Source organism: Cuculus canorus, chromosome 37 (genome assembly GCF_017976375.1).
Source record: "Cuculus canorus isolate bCucCan1 chromosome 37, bCucCan1.pri, whole genome shotgun sequence".
Classification (NCBI taxonomy): Eukaryota; Metazoa; Chordata; class Aves; order Cuculiformes; family Cuculidae; genus Cuculus; species Cuculus canorus.
In genome coordinates this window covers 853999-868727 of record NC_071437.1, presented here as the reverse complement: position 1 = coordinate 868727, position 14729 = coordinate 853999, and the positions used below count along the sequence as shown (strand labels likewise).

Here is a 14729-nt window from a genome sequence, read left to right as displayed (position 1 = left end):
CCTCGTGACAAGCAGAAGTTTTTAGCGGCTTGGCACAATTTCTCAATGCTCCATAGAAACTCCAATTTCCTGCCGACCTCCTGCCACCAAGAACAAACAGGGAGCGTGAGAGGGGGACACCCATGGCCAGCAGGAGGTGGAGACCTGGGAGAAGCAGCTCTGCCCAGGCAGAGAGCAGAAGGGTTACCTTCTCCGTGCAGTCGAGGAAGGAACAGACAAAGTCCACCGTCCCCTTCAATTTGGAGTAGATGGGCAACCAGGAGACACCTAAGAAAGAAGGAGAAGAGAGGGTGTGGTGGAAGGAGGCAGGAGACTCTGCTTGGGCCAAAAGTGTCTGCCTGGCCGGGTCCTGCTCTTGGGTCACCACAAGTCCACCACATGCAGTTGGGCTGCCGTGCTGGAGACGACGAGTCTGCGAAAGCCCCAGTGACGCTGGGTTGAGGGCAGGGAAGGTCCCTGTCCCCAAGCATCGCTGCCTCTGTCCCAGAGCAGGAGGTGGGTCCCCTCTGATCGTTCCATTCTTGGTAGAAGTTGGAAGGGACCCACAAGGATCGTTGAGTCCAAAATCATGGAGTGATGGAACGGTTTGGGTTGGAAGAGACCTTCAAGATGATCCAGATTCAGCCCTTGCCGTGGGCAGGGACACCTCCCACTGGGTCAGGTTGCACCAAGGCCCATCTGAGATATCCTTCCCCCTCTTGAAGCTGCTGAAGAGGGGCTGTGTTTGTGAGTCGCGGGGTGGAGAGGGCCCAGGCGGAGGTCTGGTGGCCACTCCACATCAGCGTCCGTATCAAAGCCCACCTGTGCAGCAAAGGATGAGTCGGGGAGAACGAGCCATGACGTCTCTGCCACTCGTTTCCCCATCGGGATGACTACACCGTCCCCCGGTCATCCCCTCCCTTATCGGATTTACACCATAGATTTCACAACAAAGACTCAGAGGTGATCCTCAAACCAAAAGTATTCATAAGGTTCATGAAAAGAAATCTACGTATGTTGCGCTTGGGTGATTCGGACTATGGGGGTTTGTAATGGAAACATCCTGATCTACCACCCTGGATGTTCTGGATTCCTACACGGTTGGTGGGGATTAAGGAATCCACTGTGTCCCGTACCATCGGGCACCACTGACCAAAGGAAAGGAGATGGTACCCGAGATGTTATCACTCCACAATGGACTGTAAGAGGACGAGAGGAGCAAGCCTTAATCGGAGCTCCGTCTCGGATGGTCCGAGATCCCCCACTGACGTCAACAATCGACGAACACCGGAGCATTTGCAGAAACTTCACCGGCAGCAACTTCTTCGGAGAAACATCTAAAGGCTTTATCACCAAACTCCGTACGGATCGTATGGTCCCTCACAAACCCTTATAGGACGCTAATATTGGTTGGATTTAAGCTTAATACTCTTGACTTAGAATTGTAACGGTATAGAATAATAAACTAAAGGTTTAAACACAGTTCTGGGTCCTCCTCTGTCTCCCTCGGTGTGTGACACCATCTAACCTGGCCTTGAAGACCTCCAGGGATGGGGCAGCCACAATATCTCTGGGGAACCTGGGCCAGGCCCTCACCAACCTCACAGAAGAACATTTCTTCCCAAGATCTCATCTCAATCTCCCCTCTTTCATCTCAAGAACGTTCCACCTCGTCCTGTCCCTGGGCTCCCTCAACAAGAGACCCTCCCCAGCTCTCCTGGAGCACCTTTCCGTATTGGAAGCTGCTCTAAGATCTCCCCAGAGCCCTCTCCATCTCCTCTCCTCTCCACCTCTCCCAGCCTGTCCTCCTACAGGAGGTTCTCCAACCCTCAGATCATCCTGGTGACCTCCTCTGGACTTGATCTCACAGCTCCATGACTTTCCTGTGTTGAAGCCTCCAGAACTGGCCGTAGGACTTCAGCTGAGGTCTCACTAGAGCAGAGGAACCACATCCCCACCCTGACCCTGTCGTCTAGCCCTGCCCAACCCACCAGGACCCTTCACTCACTGATCTTCAGGGGCCACACCATGGTCACCTCATCGGGCTCTGGGGTAGAGGTGGTCTCTTGGTGAGACTCATCCTCCTTCCAGGCCAGCCGGGGTCTGCCAGAAGGTCTCTTGGCCATCGTTGGGGATGGAGGTCAAAGCGTAGACCTTGAGAATGAAGAAGCTTCGGCCAACGCCTCAGCACCACGGGGGAAGACGTGAGCTCTGCTCAGGAGCTGTGAGCTCTGAGGTCTCTCCCACCACTGTCCTGATGGACACTGAGGGCTTGGGTGCTCTCGGGGGTAAGGAGGGTTCCCATGGTGAGGTCACAAAGGGTGGAGGTCACAAAAGGTGGGAGGGGTCTCAAAGGATGGGGGCGTGGCCAGCTCTGCTCCCCCCTTTTGCTGGGGTTATCGAGTGGTGTGAGGGCATTTATTGATCGAGAGGAGCATTTATTGATCGAGAGGAGCATTTATTGATCTAAGAGAGGCATTTACTGACCATGGGGGGGAATTATTGATCAAAAGGAGCATTTATTGATCTAAGAGAGGCATTTACTGACCATGGGGGGCATTTATTGATCAAGGGGAGGCATTTATTGATCTAAGAGAGACGTTTATTGACCATGGGGGGCATTTATTGATCGAGGGGAGCATTTATTGATCTAAGAGAGGCATTTACTGACCTAGGAGGGGCATTTATTGATCAAGGGGAGGCATTTATTGATCTAAGAGAGGCATTTATTGACCGTGGGGGGCATTTATTGATCAAAGGGAGCATTTATTGATCAAGGGGAGCATTTATGGATCTAAGAGAGGCATTTACTGACCATGGGGGGGCATTTATTGATCAAGGGGAGGCATTTATTGATCTAAGAGAGATGTTTATTGACCATGGGGGGCATTTATTGATCAAAAGGAGCATTTATTGATCGAGGGGAGCATTTATTGATCTAAGAGAGGCATTTACTGACCATGGGGGGCATTTATTGATCGAGAGGAGCATTTATTGATCTAAGAGAGGCATTTATTGATCTAAGAGAGGCATTTACTGACCTAGGAGGGACATTTATTGATCAAGGGGAGGCATTTATTGATCTAAGAGAGGCATTTATTGACCGTGGGGGGCATTTATTGATCAAAGGGAGCATTTATTGATCAAGGGGAGGCATTTATTGTTCAAGGGGAGGCATTTATTGATCCAAGGGGGCATTTATTGATCTAAGAGAGGCATTTACTGACCTAGGAGGGGCATTTACTGACCATGGGGGGAATTTATTGATCCAGGGGGGCATTTATTGATTCTGGGGGGAATTTATTTATCCAAGACGGGCATTTATTGATCCAGGGTAGCCATGTCCCAGGCTTTCTAGAAGTCCAGATTGATCGCACCCGCTGGTTTTCCCATGTCCACTGCTGGGGAGAGACCCCAGGGTGACCCAAGCTGGTCCTTTTCTGCCTCGTGTTGGGGTGTGTGGATCAAGAAATGTCCCCCTTTAGTGGGGCGAGGCTGAATCCTACCTCAGTCTGTCGCGTAGTGGCAGGAAGGTTTAATGCTTGGATTATCGCCTTTGCCTCCGGAATGGGGATCTGATATTGTCCCTTCAGTACCCTGGCAGATTGGTGAAAAAATTCAGGTGATATTCGCGCCCGTTGCCGTAATTTAGGTACAGGCGACGTGAAAATGGGGTTGTGTTGATATCATTGCTCTCCTATTTCCCTCCGCACCAACCCCGGGTGGTGACGCGTGGCTGCGGTGACGACAAACGTAACATTTGACGTTCTCTCTTTTGACTTTCCCACCATAACGGTTTTTCAGACGGTTGAACAACAACCGTTGGGTTTAGAAGAGGTCGTTCGATTCCGTTGGGTTTAGAAGAGGTCTTTCGATTCCGTTGGGTTTAGAAGAGGTCGTTCGATTCCGTTGGGTTTAGAAGAGGTCTTTCGATTCCGTTGGGTTTAGAAGAGGTCTTTCGATTCCGTTGGGTTTAGAAGAGGTCTTTCGATTCCGTTGGGTTTAGAAGAGGTCGTTCGATTCCATTGGGTTTAGAAGAGGTCTTTTGATTCCATTGGGTTTAGAAGAGGTCGTTCGATTCCATTGGGTTTAGAAGAGGTCTTTCGATTCCGTTGGGTTTAGAAGAGGTCGTACGCCGGATCTGTGACTCCATCGATTGGGGGTTCTCTCCATCCGCTAAAAGCCTCTCCTACGGCTCTCGGCTCCACAATCTGAGGTGACGTCTGTAGCGTTATCACATCTCATTTCCACCTGCAGTCCTTTAACCATGTGAGGGCACAGCCCTACCTGTTTTTCCGCTGCCGTACCTGTTTTTCCGTGTTTATTTCTCTGGAAATACGGTGAGTCCTTGAACTGGAACGTCTCGGCATTTTGGCTTTGGTTTCTATCACCCATTGCTCTAAAAATGTCATTAATTTCTGGCTGGGGGTGATGGATTTGCCTCTGTCGACTAAAACCCATCAAAGCCCTTTGTAGAACTTGGCTGTTCTGCAGACACCGTCGTAAATAGTCTTCTGCCGTAGGAATAACAATTACCCGCAGCTCTTTTCCGATTAATTCTACCATTCTATTCCTATTTCCATCATTCATTTGGCAAACATTTCTGGCCGAGTCAGGATAGACTCGTGTGGCATAAATTGCCGTTCTAACAATTTTAATCTTTCCCTGTTTTTCCCCTTTGGCCGTTCCGTCATTATTCCTATGGGTTATTCTCCATCGTTGATAATCAACCCATTAATCGGTTGACCGTACACTACGCGACGTCTCTCATGAATCAATTTCCAACTTCTTGCGACGCCTTTTTCCGCTTCCTTCATCCGATTTGGGGACGCCGTTAATTATGAATCTCCGTAACTCAAAGGGTTGTAAAGTTCCATCGCCGATTCCTAACAGATTCCGTATCCAATTAATATCTCCAACGAGGTTTCCGCACATCGTTAAGCGTTCGGACTCGAATCGTTTCACCTTTTGAGGTACAACGCTGTGGTCTTGAATTTTCCGCCGCAAATATCGCTTTCTCTTCCGCCTTTTCCGGCGCCACCTGGAGTTTGATTTCACCCAATGTTTGGCACAGTTGTGGGTTTATTCCTTCTAAATTTCGGGCGGTTATCAATATATCGTCCATATAGTGATATACCGACAATTCCATGTTTTCCTCCGAAGGGTCTCAAGGCCTTATCCACAAATACCACGAATTTATTGATCATGGGGAGCATTTATTGATCCAAGGAGGGAATCTATTGATCCATGGGAGGTATTTATTGATCCAAAGGGGGAATTTATTGATCCAAAGGGGGAATTTATTGATCCAAGGAGGGAATTTATTGATCCATGGGAGGGAATTATTGATCCAAAGGGGGAACTTATTGATCCAAAGAGGGAATTTAGTGATCGTGGGCAGCATTTATTGATCCAAGGAGGGAATTTATTGATCCAAGGGGGGAATTTATTGATCCGGGGAGGGAATTTAGTGATCGTGGGGAGCATTTATTGATCCAAGGTGGGAATTTATTGATCCAAGGGGGGAATTTATTGATCCGGGGGGGGCATTTATTGATCCAAGGAGGGAATTTATTGATTGTGGGAAGCATTTATTGATCCAAGGAGGGAATCTATTGAATCATGGGAGGTATTTATTGATCCAAAGGGGGAATTTATTGATCCGGGGAGGGAATTTAGTGATCGTGGGGAGCATTTATTGATCCAGGGAGGGAATTTATTGATTGTGGGGGGCATTTATTGATCGTGTAGGGGCATTTATTTATGGTACGTGGATGGATAAATGCCCCCCTGGAGCAATACATGCCACCCCTTGACCAAGAAATGCCCCCCCTCGAATCAATAAATGCCCTCCCCAGATCAAAAAATGCCCCCTTGGATCAATAAATACTTCCTGAGATCAATAAATGCCCCCTGGGATCACTAAACGCACCACTCGGATCAATAAATGCCTCTCATGGATCAACAAATGCCCCTCCTGGATCAATAAACACCTCCAGGGATCAATAAATGCCCCCCCCCGATCAATAAATGGTCCCTTTGGATCAATTAATGCCCCCCCTTGGATCAATAAATGCCTCTCCTGGATCAATAAATACCTCCAGGGATCAATAAATGCCCACACACGATCAATAAATTCCCCTCTTGGATCAATAATTTCCCCCTTTGGATCAATTAATGTCCCCTTTTGATCAATAAATTCCGCCTTGGATCAATAAATGCCCCCTTTGGATCAATAAATGCCTCCTGTGGATCAATAAATGCCTCCTGTGGATCAATAAAGGCCCCCCTTGGATCAATAATTCCCCCCTCCCCCGATGACCCTGAAAAGTGAGCGTGGCCTTGAGGAAAGGGGGCGTGGTCTGACCCCGCCCCATGACCAAGCCACGCCCCTTCCCAGCACAGGCCCCGCCCCCCGCAGTCCGCTGCCAGGGCCCAGGTGTGTGCGGGAACCCGGGCTGGGCCACGCCTCTCCATCTTGGCCACGCCCCCTCGGTATTGGCCACGCCCACAGAGCTCTGGGACACTCCTCCCCCCCCGGGGCCCCCCCCCATCTTGCGACTCCAAGGCCTGGGACCCCCCCATCCGGACCCCCTCTTGGCCTGAGACCCCCATTGGGCCTCTGACCCCCCCCTCCTGGCCCCCCTCTTGGCCTGGGGACCCCCATTGGGCCTCTGACCCCCCCCTCCTGGCCCCCCCTCTTGGCCTGGGGACCCCCATTGGGCCTTGGACACCCCCTCCTGGCCCCCCTCTTGGCCTGGGGACCCCCATTGGGCCTTGGACACCCCCTCCTGGCCCCCCTCTTGGCCTGGGGACCCCCATTGGGCCTCTGACCCCCCCTCCTGACCCCCCTCTTGGCCTGGGGACCCCCATTGGGCCTCTGACCCCCCCCCTCCTGGCCCCCCTCTTGGCCTGGGGACCCCCATTGGGCCTCTGACCCCCCCTCCTGGCCCCCCTCTTGGCCTGGGGACCCCCATTGGGCCTTGGACACCCCCTCCTGGACCCCCATCTTGGCCTGGGGACCCCCATTGGGCCTCTGACCCCCCCTCCTGGCCCCCCTCTTGGCCTGGGAACCCCCATTGGGCCTCTGACCCCCCCTCCTGACCCCCCTCTTGGCCTGGGGACCCCCATTGGGCCTCTGACCCCCCCTCCTGGCCCCCCTCTTGGCCTGGGGACCCCCATTGGGCCTTGGACACCCCCTCCTGGCCCCCATCTTGGCCTGTGGACCCCCATTGGGCCTCTGACCCCCCCTCCTGGCCCCCCCTCTTGGCCGGGGGACCCCCATAGGGCCTTTGACACCCCCTCCTGGCCCCCATCTTGGCCTGGGGACCCCCATTGGGCCTTGGACACCCCCTCCTGACCCCCCTCTTGGCCTGGGGACCCCCATTGGGCCTCTGACCCCCCCTCCTGGCCCCCCTCTTGGCCTGAGACCCCCCATTGGGCCTGGGGCCCCCTACCCCCCCCAGACCTCCCCCCTCACCTGGGGCCCCCCCCAACACCTGGGCCGGGGTTCCCCCCTCTTAGGACACCCCCAAACCTGGAACCCTCCCCACCTGGGACACCTCCTGGACCTCCCTGACCCTCCCCTTTCCTGCCCCCCCCCAGGAACCCCCCCAAACCGTGTGACCCCCCCATTTCCCCCCAAGATGTCCCCCCCACGAGGCAGCGCTCGGCGCCCGAGGCCACCCGGTCACCGCCGGTGAGGGGGGGGGCAGTGACCCCCACAATCTCCCCCAGTGCCCCCCATAGCCCCAGTGACCCCCTCAACCTCCCCCCAGTGCCCCTCATAGCCCCAATGACCCCCCCAATCTCCCCCTGTGACCCCCATGTCCCTCCATGACCCCCCGTGCTCCCAATGCCCCCCCGCTCCCCCATGTCTTCCATGTTCCCAATGTCCCCCATATCCCCCCTTGTCCCCAATGCCCCCCCAATGGCCCCCAATGGCCCCAATGCCCCCCCTGTGCCCCCCCATGTCCCTCGTCCTCCATGAACCCCCATGCTCCAAATGCCCCCCGCCCCCATATCTTCCATGTTCCCAGTGCCCCCCATGTCCCCCAATGCCCCCCTATACGCCCCCTTGTCCCCAATGTCCCCCCAATGTCCCCAATGCCCCCCCATGTCCCTCCATGACCCCCCATATTGCCAATGCCCCCCCACCTCCCCATGTCTTCCATGTTCCCAATGCCCCCCATGTCCCCCAATGCCCCCCTATATGCCCCCTTGTCCCCAATGTCCCCCCAATGCCCCCCCCAATGTCCCCAATGCCCCCCCATGTCCCTCCATGACCCCCCATATTGCCAATGCCCCCCCACCTCCCGATGTCTTCCATGTTCCCAATGCCCCCCATGTCCCCCCAATGCCCCCCATGTCCCCCAATGCCCCCCAATGTCCCCAATGCCCCCCCCCCGTGCCCCCCAGCCGCCCCCCCCGGGACTGGCGGTCTCTTCTCCCGGATCTGGCCCGCATGGTGCCCTGGCCCCACGGAGGGGGGGCCCCAACCGAGGTATTGGGGGGGAGGGCATGGAGGGGGGGGAGAGTGGGGCTGGGGGGGACCCCAAAGGCAAGTATAAGGGGGGGGTGCTTGGGGGTGATGGACTGGGGGGGGGTCTTTGTGCATGGGGGCCCGAGGGGGAGGATTTCTGGATGGGGGGAGGCCTGAAGGGACCTGGGGGGGGTTTGGGGGGGTCTGTAGGGACCTGGGGGGGGGGAATATGGGGGTGTGAGGGTGTCAACCGTGCCCCCCCCCCCCCCCAGGTGGAGGTGCTGGAGAACGTCCTGAACTACATCCAGTTCCTGCAGAGCACCCTACGCGCAGCAAGGGGGGGGGCAGGTATGAGACCACCCCCAGGACCCCCAATTCTACCCCCCGACCCCTGTTTTGCCCCCTAATCTCCCCCTTTACCCCCCTATTTGGCCCCCCCCCCAGACCCCCCCAGTGACCCCGCAGAGCCGGGACCGAGCGCTGTTGTACCACCAAGGTAGGGGACATTTTTGGGGGGGGGGGCAAAAGGGGGGGGGGCAGATAGGGTTGTTGCCCCCACCCCGGGTTCTTAACCCCCCACTTTTGCCCCTAGCCCCCCCCGGCAGGGTTTGGTGCCCTACGAGGAGGAGATGGAGGAATTGGGGGGGGATCCCTGGTTTCCCCCCTCGGCTGAGCTCTTTTTGGAGGGGGGAGTCCCAATGACCCCCCCTCCGCGGCGGGGGGGGGCTCTGCTGGGGCTCAGCCCCTCCCTACTCGCCTCACCGCCCCCCCCGGGCCCCCCCGAGGATGTGGTGAGAGGTGGGGGGGGCGAAAGGGGAGAGAGGGGGGCATCAAAAAGGGGGAGGTCATGGGGGCAAATGAGGGGTCGGGGGGGGCCAAAAGTGGGGTTGGGAGGGGAGGAGGGGGGGGAAGGGGGGGGAATGAGGGGTCGAGAGGGCAAAAGGGGGGGCAAAGGGGGGGCAAATGAGGGATCGGGGGGTGAGAGTGAGGTTGGGGGGAAGGCAAAGAGAAGGAAAGGGGGGGCAAAAGGGGGGGGGCTGGATGGGAGGAGGGGGGGTAAAGGGGGGTCACAGTGTCACTGTGTCCCCCCCAGAGCTCTTCCCAGACATCTGCCTCAGCCCCCAGGTCGGGAGCCCCCCCCCCCATGTCCCCCCCACGTCCCCCTCCAGTTTCATCCCCTGTGTGTGTCCCCCCCCGTGTCACCCCCCTTGTCCCCATCTCCCCTCTCTTCTCCCCTTATTCCCCCCGGGTACCCCCAGCGTCCCCCCCCGCCACCCCCCCCAGTGTCACCCCGCGTCCTCCTGTCCCCCCGTATGTCCCCCATTGTCCCCCCGAAGTGTCCCCTCATTGTCTCCCCCCTCTTGTCCCCGTGTCCCCCGCAGTGTCCCCCCCAGTGTCCCTGTCCCCCCATTGTCCTCATCTCCCCCCTCTTGTCCCATTGTCCCCCCCAGTCTCACCTCTGTGTCCCCCCATTGTCCCCATCCCTCTCTCTTGTCCCCTCGTTCCCCCCAGTGTCCCCCAGTCTCAGCCCTGTGCCCCCCCATTGTCCCCCTGTCCCCCTCTCTTCTCCCCTTGTCCCCCCCAGTCTCACCCGTGTCTCCCCCACTGTCCCCCTCTCTTGTCCCCTTGTCCCCCCCCAGTCTCAGCCTTGTGTCCCCCCCCAGTGTCACCCCTGTGTCCCCCCCATTGTCCCCCTGTCCCCCTCTCTTCTCCCCTTGTCCCCCCCCCAGTCTCAGCCTTGTGTCCCCCCCAGTGTCACCCCTGTGTCCCCCCCATTGTCCCACTGTCCCCCTCTCTTCTCCCCTTGTCACCCCCAGTCTCACCCGTGTCTCCCCCATTGTCCCCCTCTCTTGTCCCCTTGTCCCCCCCCCAGTCTCAGCCTTGTGTCCCCCCCATTGTCCCCCCGTCCCCCTCTCTCCTCCCCTTGTCCCCCCCCCCCCGTCTCACCCCATGTCCCCTCTGTCCCACAGGGGTTGGGGTCCACGGGGACCCCCAGGGTGGCCGTGGGGACACAGGGGTCCCCAAAGGGACAAGGATGGGGACAAGGCCAGGGCCAATGGCCCCCCCAGCGCAAAAAGAAATGCGTGAACGGCTTCATCATGTTCTGCCGCCTCAACCGGAGAGTGTACATCAGGTGGGGACAGGGGACACGGAGGGGACATGGGGACAGGGGGGGGGACACCAGAGACTCTCCATCAGGTGCAGATATGGGGGGGACACAGGGAGAAGGGGGGGACACAGGGATATGGGGGGACAAGGGAGGGGGGGAACACCAGAGACCTTCCATGAGATGGGGACAGGGGACATGAGGGGGGACATGGGGACATGGGGGGGGACAGAGAGGAGACACGGGGATGGGGGGGACATGGGAGGGACATGGGGACAGAGGGATATCGGGGACACAGGGATGGGGGGACAGAGGGATATGGGGGGACACAGGGATGGGGGACACGGGGACAGAGGGATATCGGGGGACACAGGGATGGGGGGACAGAGGGATATGGGGGGACACAGGGATGGGGGACACGGGGACAGAGGGATATCGGGGGACACAGGGATGGGGGGACAGAGGGATATGGGGGGACACAGGGATGGGGGACACGGGGATAGAGGGATATTGGGGGACACAGGGATGGGGGGACATGGGGACAGAGGGATATTGGGGACACAGGGATGGGGGGACACGGGGACAGAGGGATATCGGGGACACAGGGATGGGGGGACATGGGGACAGTAGGGGGGGACCCCAGGAGGATATGGGGACAGGAGGGGACAAGAGTACACGGGGACAATGGGGAGGATGGAGATCCCGGGGGGACACTGGGACAGTGGGGGGGGGAAGGGCCATGGGGGCAGTGTTGGGGACAGTGTTGGGGACAGTGTTGGGGACACGGTGACCCTGCAGCGCCCACCCCGGGGTGTCGTCCACGGCGGCCACACAGGAGCTGGCGCGGCTCTGGCACCTCCTCAGCCCTGAGCAGCGTCAGCCTTACTGGTATGGACTGGGACGGACTGGGGTCCCCCGCAGTGTCCCCCCAGTGTCCCCACAGTGTCCCCTCTGTCCCCGCAGCCGCTGGGCCCGACGCTTCAGCCGTCTGCACGACCGAGCGATGCGGCCCGAGCAGGACGGGGACAGGGACACCGACAGTGACCCCCCCGCGCCCCTCTGCCTGTCCCCATGAGGTCCCCATCCTCATCCCCCCATGTCCCCATCCCCGTCCCCATGAGGTCCCCATTCCTGTCCCCATGAGGTCCCCATCCCCGTCCCCAGGAGGTCCCCATTCCTGTCCCCAGGATGTCCCCATTCCTGTCCCCAGGATGTCCCCATCCCCGTCCCCAGAAGGTCCCCATCCCTGTCCCCATGAGGTCCCCATCCCCCTGATGTCCCCATCTTCATCCCCCTGATGTCCCCATCCCTGTCCCCCTGATGTCCCCATCCCTGTCCCCACTGGTTTTAACCCCCAAACTATTTATTTCCACGGTCTCGTTCTCCACCCGGGATGGGAGGGGGGGGACAAAGGGGACACTTTGGGGACACAGCTGTCCCCTCGTCACCTCTGTCCCAGCGACGCTCACTGTGTTGGACAATAAAATCCCTTTGGTGTTTCTGTCCCACTCGTGTCCCCTCCGTGTCCCCCCCATGTCACCATATGTCCCCCGTGTCACCATGTCCATGTCCCCCCATCCCCATGTGTCCCCAATACCTCCTATGCCCCCCTGTGTCCCCCCAATACCTCCTGTGTCCCCCCTGTGTCCCCCCCATCCCCCTGGTGTCCCTTCTGTGCCCCCCTCATCCCCATGACCCCCCCTCCCCATGTCCCCCCGTGTCCCCCCGTGTCCCCAACGAGACCAATAGCTTCTCTACAGCCTTTTATTTGGGGGGGTCCGGTCCCCCCCCCTCAGTTCTTCTTGGGCCTCGACGCCTGCACCAGTGACCACAGCGAGTACAGGGTGCCTGGGGGGGGGGGGACACCCCATCAGGGACCCCCCCGAAATCCCAAACCGCCCCCGGGGACCCCCAAAGACACCCGTGCCCCCCCTTCTCCCCATCTCTGCCCCCCCATCCCCCCTTTGCCTCCCCATACTTCCTGATCCCCACAATCTACCCCCCCCCCGCACCCCTTATCCCCCCCGGGAACCCCCAAAGACACCCCTGCCCCCCCCGGGGACCCCCAAAGACACCCGTGCCCCCCCCCCTTCTCCCCATCTCTGCCCCCCCATCCCCCCCTTTGCCTCCCCATACTTCCTGATCCCCACAATCTACCCCCCCCCGCACCCCTTATCCCCCCCCTCGCTCCCCAACTGCCCCCCCCCGGGCTCTCACCCCCCATTTCCCCCTCTCCTGCCCCCCCCATGACCTTTGCTCCCCAATTACCCCCCTCCTGCCCCCCCCCATGGCTCTTACCCCCGCCCCCATGGCTGTTGCCCCCCCCCGGCTGTTGCCCCCCCATGGCTGTTGCCCCCCCCATGGCTGTTGCCCCCCCCCCGGCTATTGCCCCCCCCATGGCTGTTGCCCCCCCCCATGGCTGATGCCCCCCCCCGTGGCTCTTACCCCCCCCCCATGGCTTTTGCCCCCCCCCCGGCTGTTGCCCCCCCCATGGCTGTTGCCCCCCCCCATGGCTGATGCCCCCCCCCATGGCTCTTACCCCCCCCCCCCATGGCTGTTGCCCCCCCCCATGGCTCTTACCCCCCCCCCATGGCAGTTGCCCCCCCCCACGGCAGTTGCCCCCCCCCCTACCAGCACTGCACACCAATGTCGTGAACCGATAGAGCGCAGCGTCCATCGCACCTCCTTTAAGATGCACCGGGAGCCCATTGTCCTCCTGGGGGGGGGCAGAAAAGGGGGGGACACACAAAAAGGGGCAGTGGAGTTGGGGGGGGGTCCTGACCCCCTCCTACCCCCCCCCCCAAAAAAAAGTCCAAATTCACCCCCCCCCCTCACCTGGAACAGTTTCTGGTGCTCCGCAACGCGATTGTGGAGGTGTCGGGGGGGGGGAAAGACCCCAATGGAGCGCAGGGGGGCGGCCTGGGGGGGGTGGGGGGTGTCAGGCAAGGGGGGGGGCACGAACCCCCCCCCCCCAAGCCCCCCCCAACTCCTTTACAGGGTTCTTCTCATGCCCCCCCAAATGGTCCCCCTGTACCCCCCCAAATAGCCCCCCCTATACTCCCTGGACCCCCCCCCCAATAATGCTCTTTGTGCCCCCCCCAACCCCTTCACAGGGCTCTTCCCATGGCCCCCCCAAATAACCCCCCCTGTACCCCCCAAATACAACCCCCTGGACCCCCCCACCCCAATAATGCTCTTTGTGCCCCCCCCCCCACAGCCCCCCCAACCCCTTCACAGGGCTCTTCCCATGCCCCCCCCAAATACCCCCCCTGTACCCCCCCAAAAAGAACTCTGTACCCCCCCAATAACCCCCCTACACCCCCACAAATACAACCCCCTGGACCCCCCCCCCCCCCGCAGTCCCCCCGAACCCCTTCACAGGGCTCTTCCCATGCTCCCCCCCCCAATTCCCCCCCTCCGCTGACCCCCCCCAATTATCCCCCCCCCCGGTGCCCCCCCCGTACCCGCAGGACCCTCATGCTCAGCGCGATGTCCTTTGCCACCACGAAGGACACACGGGGGGGGGACACGGGGGGGGACACATGTGACACCAGCGCTGTCACGTGAGAGAGGGGACACCCCCTCCCTCTGACCCCCCCCCAAGCCCTGTGCCCCCCCCCCCCCGTCCCCATGACCCCCCCCCTGTCACCCCCACAATAGCCTATGACCCCCCCCCACGACATCCCCTCTCTGTCCCCAATCCCGGGGGGGGGCACTGGGGGGGTCCCAATGTGGGGGGGGGGGGGGGCGATGTCACTGGGGGGGTGGTCCCAATCCCGGGGGGGGGCACTGGGGGGGTTCAAATCCTGGGGGGGGCACTGGGGGGGGGTCTTAATCCCTGGGGGGGGGTGTCCAAATCCCGGGGGGGGCACTGGGGGGGGGGCCCCAATACTGAGGGGTAGCACTGGGGGGGGGGTGTCCCAATCCTAGGGAGGGGGGGGTGTCCCAATCGGGGGGGGCACTGGGGGGGGGTCTTAATCCCTCGGGGAGGGGGTCCCCAATCCCGGGGGGGGCACTGGGGGGGGCACTAGTGGGGGGTCCCCAATCCCGGGGGGGGCACTGGTGGGGGGTCCCCAATCCCGGGGGGGGCACTGGGGGGGGTCCCAATGGGGGGGGCACAGGGGGGGTCCCCAATACTGAAGGGTAGCACTGGGGGGTGTC

General features: G+C 59.9%; 1 protein-coding gene across 1 annotated transcript; it reads right to left on the bottom strand.

Annotated features, from left to right (window-relative positions):
• Positions 1–12318: 12318 nt before the first annotated feature.
• Positions 12319–14096, bottom strand: LOC128850045 (cytochrome c oxidase subunit 7A1, mitochondrial-like). Its single transcript, XM_054052942.1, has 4 exons — positions 14033–14096; positions 13404–13487; positions 13200–13284; positions 12319–12416 (listed from the first exon to the last, which is right to left on the bottom strand). Exons 1-4 carry the CDS (start codon positions 14045–14047, stop codon positions 12361–12363), a joined length of 240 nt encoding a protein of 79 aa, XP_053908917.1. The 5' UTR covers positions 14048–14096; the 3' UTR covers positions 12319–12360.
• Between the last annotated feature and the right edge of the window lie 633 nt (positions 14097–14729).

Bases quoted from the DNA above. Each gene is read 5' to 3' on its own strand.
- LOC128850045 (XM_054052942.1), bottom strand. The intron at 13,285-13,403 runs GTGAGGGGGGGG...GCCCCCCCCCAG, and splicing joins AGCACCAGAAACTGTTCCAG to GAGGACAATGGGCTCCCGGT. The intron at 12,417-13,199 runs GTAGGGGGGGGG...CCCCCCCCCCAG, and splicing joins GACATTGGTGTGCAGTGCTG to GCACCCTGTACTCGCTGTGG.